The sequence below is a fragment of the Callionymus lyra genome, chromosome 17, assembly GCF_982586985.1.
Source record: "Callionymus lyra chromosome 17, fCalLyr1.hap1.1, whole genome shotgun sequence".
Classification (NCBI taxonomy): domain Eukaryota; kingdom Metazoa; phylum Chordata; class Actinopteri; order Syngnathiformes; family Callionymidae; genus Callionymus; species Callionymus lyra.
Window position 1 is genome coordinate 17642086 of NC_141834.1, and position 9783 is coordinate 17651868.

The 9783-nt window shown below is 40.0% G+C and overlaps 1 protein-coding gene across 1 annotated transcript; it reads right to left on the reverse strand.

Annotated features, from left to right (window-relative positions):
- Window positions 1–2434: 2434 nt before the first annotated feature.
- Window positions 2435–7293, reverse strand: sox4b (SRY-box transcription factor 4b). Its single transcript, XM_087812330.1, has one exon. The coding sequence runs from the start codon at window positions 6287–6289 to the stop codon at window positions 5090–5092; it is 1200 nt and encodes a 399-aa protein (XP_087668456.1). The 5' UTR covers window positions 6290–7293; the 3' UTR covers window positions 2435–5089.
- Between the last annotated feature and the right edge of the window lie 2490 nt (window positions 7294–9783).

Genomic DNA, 9783 nt, shown 5'->3' on the forward strand with positions numbered 1-9783 from the left:
GTGAATGATGTATTTTATTTTCTGTTTAAAACCAATAAGAAATATTTTTTCTTTAAAATCTTTCAATTTAAAGTGCTTTTATGTCACTCATCTTTTATGTATTTTATTTTCAATTTTAAAATATAAGAAAAACGTATGTTTTTAGTTTTTTTTAATATAATCATATACAATCAGATTAAGACTAAAGTATTCTTCTTTTTAAATATTTATTTAATTTCTTTTAAAGGTATTGTTTAAATCCATCATCTTTAATTCAATGATTAATATTATCTTTACAAGGTTTCTGGCCCTTTTTTTCCCTGTTACATCAACCACGGTATGAATTGTGGCCCCTGAGGAGATCGAATTGTCCGCCCGTGTCTTAACCAGATCTCAAACTCCTCCATATAAACCTGCTAAACAATGAAGCTTTTTTTTCCAGATCAAACCGAGTCGTGTGCTGCCCTGAGCCGGAGCCAGGGTCCCGACACATAACTGCATCAATATGACACACTGTGGCCTCGTATCGCTTCGCTAAGTCACGTTTCCAATGCACCGTGTGGCCCTTAAGCCTTAAGGGGGGCTTAAAGTGCAATATCATATATGGAGCCTATGACAATAGATATTGATTTGCACTTTCTGACTCTGCATTAATGTGCGGATCCATTTAGAGGCTCGATGGTGGAGTGGGAAGCTTTGCGGTGGCTTTAGACTGTCGGGATCATGGAGTTCAGGAAGGGGCCAGTCTGGAATACGATTCAATTAAGATTGATTTCTCCTGTTTCTCGACCCACTTTACGGCTTATTTAGAGGCAATTTTTGTGATTTATTGCTGCATATTTATTCCCTTTTCTTTGTATCATGAATCAAAATGCACGATTTAGTTCGCTCTGTTAGCGGTGTAGCATATTAGGATGTCGTTATGCAAGGTTGTTAGCAACAGAATCGTGACCCAGAATCGTATTTAATCGTATAGAAAAGTTTACTTTCACTTCCTGTGAATGTTTTTGCCTAGATTCTGTGAGCTAATCTAAAAGTTGTGTTTTATAACTAGTTGTAGCTTGTTTTTATCTCATGTTGTTAGCTTTTTTTATGCTAACATGACACAGAAAAGTATGATAGAAGCGTAAGTTCAGTTTCTGTTGGTGTTTCTTTTGGCAAAATTCTGTTAACTAGTTTAGACTTGACAGTTTTTAATGCATTTATCTGCAAAATGTATGTTCACGCTTTAGATGCAACAGTCTGATAGTTGGTGTCGCTAACTAGTTTTAGCTTATTAGCTTGTTGTTATGTAATGTTGTTAGCTATTTCGACCAAGAAGAGAAGCATAGAAGTATAGCAAAACATCTGTTCACAAAATGACTCTGATAGTTAGTATTACTATCCAGATGTAGCTTATAAACTTTTGTATAAAATGTTGTTAGTCATTTATGCAAAAATGACCCTAATATTAATTTCATTCTGTTTGCAAGTTTAGATCTAACCGTCTGATATTGTGTCGCTAAAAAGATGTAGCTTATAATTTCGTTTTTATGTCTTCTTATTAGTGTTCGTGTAAGGTTTTAGAAAAATTCTGTTCATATGTTTAACTTTCACAGTCACTGATAGTTGGTTTTGCTGACTAGTTGTATCTTATTAGCTAGTTGTTATGTAACGTTAATAGCTATTATGAATAAGACAAGTATAATAGAAGTGTAATTACATTTCCTATGAATGTTTTAGCAAAAATTATGTTCATAAAATTTGATTTAACAGTCTGATATTGGGTGTTGCTAACTAGTCTGTTTTTAGTTAATGTTGTTAGATATTTGACCCAGAATAGACTAATAGAAATATAGTTAAATTCCTGTTCATGTTTTTGCAAAATAAATCTTTTCACATGTTTAGTATTTACAGTCTGATAGTGAATTTTTGCTAACTATTTGTAGTTTATTAGTTTGTTATGTAATCTATGTTGTTAGTCATGTTATGTTAACATGACCTACAAAAGAAATAATACAAGTGTAGTTATTAAAGTATATATAAAAGTTTAAATCCAAAACTCTGATATTGTAGTTGCTAGTTGTAGCTTCTTAGCTTGTATTATGTAATAATGTTAGCTAATTTGACCCAGAACAGACTCATGGGAGTTTACTCTCAGTTCCTGTTGATGTTTTTACAAAAAAAAAAGTGTTCACAAGTTCAGATCTTACTGCCTAATATGGTGTTGCTAACAAGTTGTTAAGCTTGCGTTGTTGTGTAATACTGTTGCATGTAGTGTAACCCAGAATCACACAGTTGTACTTTCAGTTTCTGCTGATATTTTTGCAAAAGTTCTGATCACATTATTTTTTAAGTGAACGCTCTGATAGCATGTGTCGCTAACTAGCATATTAGCATGAAATGTTGTCGGCTATCCCGTGCTAACCCGGAATGAAAGAGTGACGAGGAGAATGAAGAAACAAGAAGTGTAGAGTTTCAGTTCCAGCTGATATTTATTTCCTTCCTTGAAAAAGTTCTGTACACAAGTTTATATCAACAATCTGACAGGCAGTGAATGGACACAATTTTAGCTGGCATGAAATCTCCCCCCTTTTCGCTGAGTCTCAAAAAAAGGCGGTTTCCTTTGTGTATGGCATGATTAGAGACAAATAAAATGATAATTCTACACAGCATATTGCACAGGATGGATGAAAAATAAAGTTAATATATTTAAAAATGCTTTCATATATATATATTATAAAAAAGAGTCCTGAACTGACCACCTTAAATGTAAGTAAGGATGTGTAAAAGATAGCAGTTCTAGACAGTGCCTGTCTTCGATAGCAACAACGTACATAAACACACAATCTTTTTGCTTTATGATACAGTCAAATATACAAAGTTCATTGTTACGCCTCGATTTTTCTTTTTTTTCTTTTCTGGAAAAACACAACAGCTAATAACCTGAATCGGAAATACAAATGCTATTCACCATGCCATAAAGATACTAAAACAATTATCATCTAATAGTTCAGCCGACGAAGTAGAAAAGATTATAATATTCAAATACAATGAGAAACGCAGTACAAAGTGTTTTGCGCAACTCAAGTCAGGAATTTGAATATGCTGGATGTTATCGTCCTTGTTTTTGTGTGTTGATAAGCCTGTTCCATATTGACATCAGTTCATGGAGGAAAAGAAAATAAAAAAACCCATCAATAAACAAGTCCCAATTTTTTTTTTTTTTTTTAAAGCTACAATCTCATCGTTTTTTGTTGTCGTAGGCAAGATATCAGACGTGAAATGTTATTTAAAAAAAAAAAGAGGAGTGGTTTTTGCTCGAGAAGCTGTTAGAAAAAAAAAAACCCACACGTTTCCACAGGAATTAAAAAAAAACTATCTGTTCCTAACGTGGTACTGTGTCTTTAAGAGCCTGCAGAAGTGGCACTGTAAACGTAGGCTGTGATGCAGGGACTGGTGCTGCGTTCAAGTGCTGCTGGGGAAAAGTCGCTATTGCATCCCGTGGTGGTAAAGTAAGTACCACACGCTGTAACTGACAACTGGAAAAACGTTCAAGAATCGAACACTAAAGATGTCAGTTGTTGTTTTTTTGTTGTTGTTGTTGCTGCTGGTGGAAATCTAACAAAATAAGACTAATTTAATCTGAATAGAAATCGTGTCATTTTAGACAAATTACACGTCAATTAAAACACCTGACTCTTGTTATCGCCACTGCTTTAAACAGTAGTTTTGGTGCTTTTTCAACTTTATTATTTATAAAAGAAAAAAGACCACCACAGTGTCACATGGTCCGTTTTTTTTTCCTTCCGCTGGTTTGAAACTAATAAATACGAGCTCACCATGAGCACCTGAAGGCAGCATGAAAAAAACCAGCCAGCCGAGGTTTTTTTTTTTGTTTTTTTTTCTTCAAATTGGGAAACTCAATACAGTTGTATTAGTAGGCTACACAAACCGATTGTTGATTCCCCAATTTTTTCTATATAGATTTGTACAAAAATACACTGAGAAAATAATCAAACTGTTTCCTCTCTTGTAAGTGTTCAAAAAAGTGTGTACATTTAAATATAAAAAAAAACAAATCCAAGTTGTTGTGTTCTTAAAACTCTAGCCCTTCGCCTGAGAAGAAAATGTGACAGACATACTGACAAAAAACAAAAAAACAGGACTAGATTGTGAGCAGAAAAATCAACAAAAAAATGAAAATGCTTGGCCCAGTATAGAAATACAACATCCCCCATAAAAAAATGGCATCTGGAAACACGTAGAAAAACTCAGAGGATGACAAAAAAAAAGTGGGTCTCTCTATAGCTAGTATCTGACATTAAGGAGTTTTGGTCCTGAATCGAAGAGAATATATAAAGTTCAGCACAGATTTGAAGTTGAGTCCTGAAGTTTGAAAAAAATCATTACAACAGCTGGTGATTTTTTTTTGTTTTGTTTCCAAACAAAAACTGAAGCAGACGCCATCTATAAATAACCCTAATACTAGTTTTTTTGAAAACTGCCTGAACAGTCTCACAGGAAAAAAAAAAATCTCAGCACTATAGAAACGAAGTAAGCTCTCATGCTTGACAAGATTTTTTGCTTTTTGAGGAAAAAAAAATATCCCGACGTTAGAAAAAAAAACAACAACACAGCTCGGTTTTCAGCAAGTAGAAAAAAATCCCTCTGGGGGTGAAAAACACCACTGTAGAAAAAATGTCCGGTTTCTGTACCTTTTTTTTAGTGGTGAAATTCACTTGGCAATTGGTAAAAAGTTGTGAAATGTCCCTTTTTTTTGTCTCTCTCTCTCTCAAAAACTGCGACCACATTGATTAAGTGACCGCGTTACGTGCAAATCAATCACAGTTAAGTTTCAGTCCAAACAACAGGGATCCCCTCCTTTCTCTTAGGGTGCACTTGGTACACTGGCGTGGTTCGACACCGAGTCCCACTCAGCCCACGTATCCAGAGAAGAGTGTGGGGGGGCAAAAAAAAAGCCAGTTATTATAAGTTATGCTTTTTTTTTGTTCCATCAAAACACCATCTACCTGGCACCTTCTGCGCCTGGCACACCTGTGTTTGCGGTTCTAGTCGCAGGACTTCTTGTACCTGTCTTGGGGTGTCATTGGGTGAGGGGGTGGTGGTCTCAGTACGTGAACACCAGGTTGGAGATGGTGGACTCGAGCCAGTCCCCGGAGATCATCTCGCTGACCTCCGGCGTGCAGTAGTCGGGGAACTCGAAGTGGGACCCCCCGGAGCCGGACTCGAAGTTCATATCCAAGTCCCTGTCCAGCGCCGCCGAGCCGAAGCTGCCCAGGGACATGCTGTCGAAGCCCGGGCTCGGGGTGATGTCGAGGAGGTCGTCCTCGAACTCCTCATCCTCCTCCGAGGAGGACGAGGACGAGGAGGAGTGGGAGCCGGAGGGCGTCGGGGAGGACGCCCGGCGACTGCTGTACAGGTGCTGGTGCTGGTGGTCCGAGGAGGAGGAGGAGGAGGAGGTGGACCCGGCCGGGGATCCGCCGCCCGGGGACTCGCCCCCGTCCTCCCTGCCGCTGCTGGCCGCGTCCTCGTACAGGCTGAGCGGGTCGCTGGAGTCGCTGCTGAGGGTGGGACTGGCCGGGACCACCACCGACGACGAGGACGCCGGGCTGACGCTCAGCGCCGCGCCGCCGCCGCTCCCGGAGAACACGTAGACCCGCTTGGGCTTCTTCACGTCCGGGATCGGCTTGGCGGCGGACTTGGTCTTGTAGACCTCGCTGGGGTGCTCGGAGGCAAACGGTGATGCTTTGGTCCCGAAAAGAAGTGACTTGTGGGCTTTGCTGGGGGACTTGGACCCGCTTTTCCTGGAGCCGGAGGAGGACTTGCTGGAGGTGCTGGAGGAGGTGCTGCCCGGTGGTTTCTCCCCGGCGCCGGGCGCCTTGGACGCGCTCGACTTCACCTTCTTCCTGGGCCGGTACTTGTAGTCGGGGTAGTCCGCCATGTGCTTGAGCCTGAGCCGCTCCGCCTCCCGGATGAAGGGGATCTTGTCGCTGTCCCGGAGCAGCTTCCAGCGCTTGCCGAGCCGCTTGGAGATCTCGGCGTTGTGCATGTCCGGCGACTGCTCCATGATCTTCCTGCGCTCGATCTGGGACCACACCATGAAGGCGTTCATGGGTCTCTTGATGTGGCCGCTGGGAGTCTTGCACCACGCCGGGTTCTCCCCGGAGGTGGAGGAACCCGCCGGCGAGAGAGGCGACGACGACGACCCGGCCGGGTCCAGATCCATGCCGGCGCCGGAGCTCGAGTCCCCGGCGAAGAATGACAGCGCCTCGGCGGTGCTCTCGGTGTGGCTCATCTTCTGCACCATGCTGGCCACACTTTCTCTCTTTCTTTTTTTTTTAAAAAAAGTCCCACAGAATCACTCCTGTGATGTGCTTTTTTTTCTTTAAAAATAATAATAAAAAGTTTGATCAGTCCTCGGTAATAAAAAAAAAAGAAAAAAAAGTTTCCACTTGTGGCTGCAGATCAGTGAGAGCTCCAGAGCGCGTCTCTCTCCGCGTCTAGAAACCAAAGCATGCTGAGGAGGGGAGAAAGAAAGCTTCAGCCAGTTTACACGGTCCGCCCTCCATCAGTTTTAGACCTTGCAGTTTTTCAAGCAAACCCTCCAGTCTCGGGGCCCCCTTGCTTGCATTTATCCCTTCCCGAGATACAACGGCGATAAAAAATCCACCAATGGGAGGCTGTCGCTAGCCTGCCCCTGCGCCAGGACCACGCCCTGCTGCTTTCTGATTGGCGCAAAATGGAATCTAATAATAATCAGCGTGTGCAATGAGGAGCCTCGTGTCTGACCTCATTCCAGAATACAACAAGAAAGTTGATTTTTTTTTCTCCTTCCTTCAAGAGACTCATGTTATAAGCGACACACACTCATATTTATCATAATATACTCAAATAAAAATAATAGTTTAACTCAATTTAATGGATCATTCTGAGACACATTTTACGCACGATTTTTCTTATTGATAAATTCATTATTTTTGTAAACACTCGTCCTCATCTTTAGTGTGTGTGAGAAAGTCTTCACCCGCCACCCTTCTTTTCTCCCCCTCTATCTCTCTCTCTCTCTTTTTTCTCTCTCTCTCTCCTCAATGAGGCGGTCTTTGCGTCAAATGACGCGCGTCGGACCAACCCCTCTCTCTCTCTCTCTCTCTCTCTCTCCAGACAAAAAAGAAAAAAAAGAAAGAGAGAGAGACAGAGAAAGGAGGGAGATGAAGGACGCATTGACACCTTCTATCGCTATCTAAGCTGCCCCCCCCCAAAAAAAAAAAAAAACGAAGAGCAAAACAAACAAAAAAAAAGACGCGCAGTTGATGCGCTTTTACGCACCAGACGCGCGTCAAAGCGGCCAAACTCCAAAATTTCTACCTTTTTTATGTTCATAAAAAAAGAGGTGAAACTGAAATAAATATGACTCACAGTAGTGAAAAGAAAATGATCGACGCTGAACCTCAAAAAAAGAGAGGAGGTGAGAAAAATCCGCCACTAGATGGCGTCGCTGAGCCAGAAAGGACTTTTTTTTCTCCGCTGCTGCTGCTGCTGCTGCTGAGCTCAGAGCGGTTTGGTTACGTAATGTGTTTTTTTTAAAGGACGACAAATGAAGTGGCTGAAGATATATAGACGCTGAGCTGGCGAGGGAGTCGAGTTAAGAGGCTTTACTCGCGCATATCAAGTGAAGTTCGCAGGTGCGACAGGTTTCCTGTGCGCAGCCATGTTTACCCACAGAGTGTGTGAGTGTGTGTGTGTGTGTGTGTGTGTGTGTGTTGTGAGAGAGAGAAAAACAAACTCCCACACGACTTCTTAAAGTGCATCTTTAAACGAGACGGTATATAGAGCGAGACGTATAGAGAGAGAAAAAAAACTGTGTTGAAAAAAACTACAGTTATTATGTAGATTATACATGGGAGGGGATGTGAAGTAAATACTTCTGAGCTTCTTTAGTGGTTTTTGTGAAGTCGTAGATAAAGTAGTTTTGATATCATTTGTTGAGCTGAATGTAAATGAACGGTTTCTCAAAGTAGGTGAAATGGAGCTTAAATAAGTATGGATGTTGAAAAAAAAAAGATGTTTATGCAACGTTTACACCCACATCCTGTTCATGCACGTGCTCGCATGGTTTGACATGGAAAGTATGTGTTGAATGTTTTATACGATCCAACGTTAAAGAACATGAATATATTTTGTTTTTTATAAATCCTACACTTGCAGTCAAACTATGAACAAACATTAAGTGAAATCAAACAATTTTCAACTATAATCAAACAATTTTCAACTATAATCAAACAATTTTCAACTATAATCAAACCATTTTCAACTGTAATCAAACAATTTTCAAATATAATCAAACTATTTTCAACTATAATCTAACAATTTCAACTATAATCAAACATTTTTCAACTGTAATCAAACAATTTTCAACTATAATCAAACAATTTTCAACTAAAATCAAACAATTTCCAACTGTAATCAAACAATTTTCAACTATAATCAAACTATTTTCAACTGTAATCAAACAATTTTCAACTGTAATCAAACAATTTTCAAATATAATCAAACTATTTTCAACTATAATCAAACAATTTCAACTATAATCAAACCATTTTCAACTATAATCAAACAATTTTCAACTATAATCCAACAATTTTCAACTATAATAAAACCATTTTCAACTATAATAAAACAATTTTCAACTATAATCAAACATTTCAACTATAATCAAACCATTTTTAACTATAATCAAACAATTTTCAACTATAATCAAACAATTTTTAACTATAATGAAACAATTTTCAACTATAATTTTAAAAAAATTCAACTTTAATCAAACAACTTTCCACTGTGACTTTCCACTTTCTGCACTAGTGAACAAGATGAAACCCTCCTCTTGCTCAGATGACGTCCTTCCTTGTAGGCTTTTTATCAAAGTATTTGATGTAATTGGCCCCTGGGTTACCAATATGGTGAACCTCTCCCTTTCCACAGGGGTTTTTCCCAATGCATTTAAACATGCCATTGTGGAGCCTCTGCTCAAAAAACCAGGCTTAGACCCAACTGACCTCAGTAATTTCAGGCCTATTTCTAAGCTCCCTTTCTTGGCCAAGATCTTGGAGAAGGTGGTGTCCAAGCAGCTGTCTTTGTTCCTGGATCAGAGCGACATCCATGAGAAGTTTCAGTTCCGTAAACATCACTCTACGGAGACAGCTTTATTGAAAGTGTCCAGTGACATCATGATGTCGGCTGACTCTAGTAAATTCACTGTTCTGGTTCTCTTGGATCTGTCCTCAGCCTTTGACACAGTTGATCACCAGATCCTGCTGAGAAGACTGAGGGATGAAGTGGGACTGTCTGGGTCTGTGTTAGAATGGTTCTCATCTTACCTTTCTGGGCGCAGTTTTAGTGTATCTGCCAATCAAATGAGGTCTGAATCGGCAGATCTGTTGTGTGGAGTCCCTCAAGGTTCTGTTCTGGGTCCTTTATTGTTTTTGCTGTACTTGATTCCCCTCGGTAAAATCATTCAGAGATTTCCAGATGTTTCTTATCACATTTTTGCTGATGACATCCAGCTCTACTGCTCTTTTGATCCAACTGAGCCCCAGAGGCTGAACAGCTTAGTCAATTGTTTGCTAGAAATCAAACAATGAGTGAAAACACTTTACAGCTAAATGTGGACAAAACTGAAACTCTGGTGATTGCTCCTGATGATAAGGTTCCAGGGTTGAGTCAGTACTTGGGTGACTTAGGTCAGTCTGTCAAACTGGGCCTGAGAAACCTGGGTGTTGTATTTGATAAAGACATGTCTCTTGT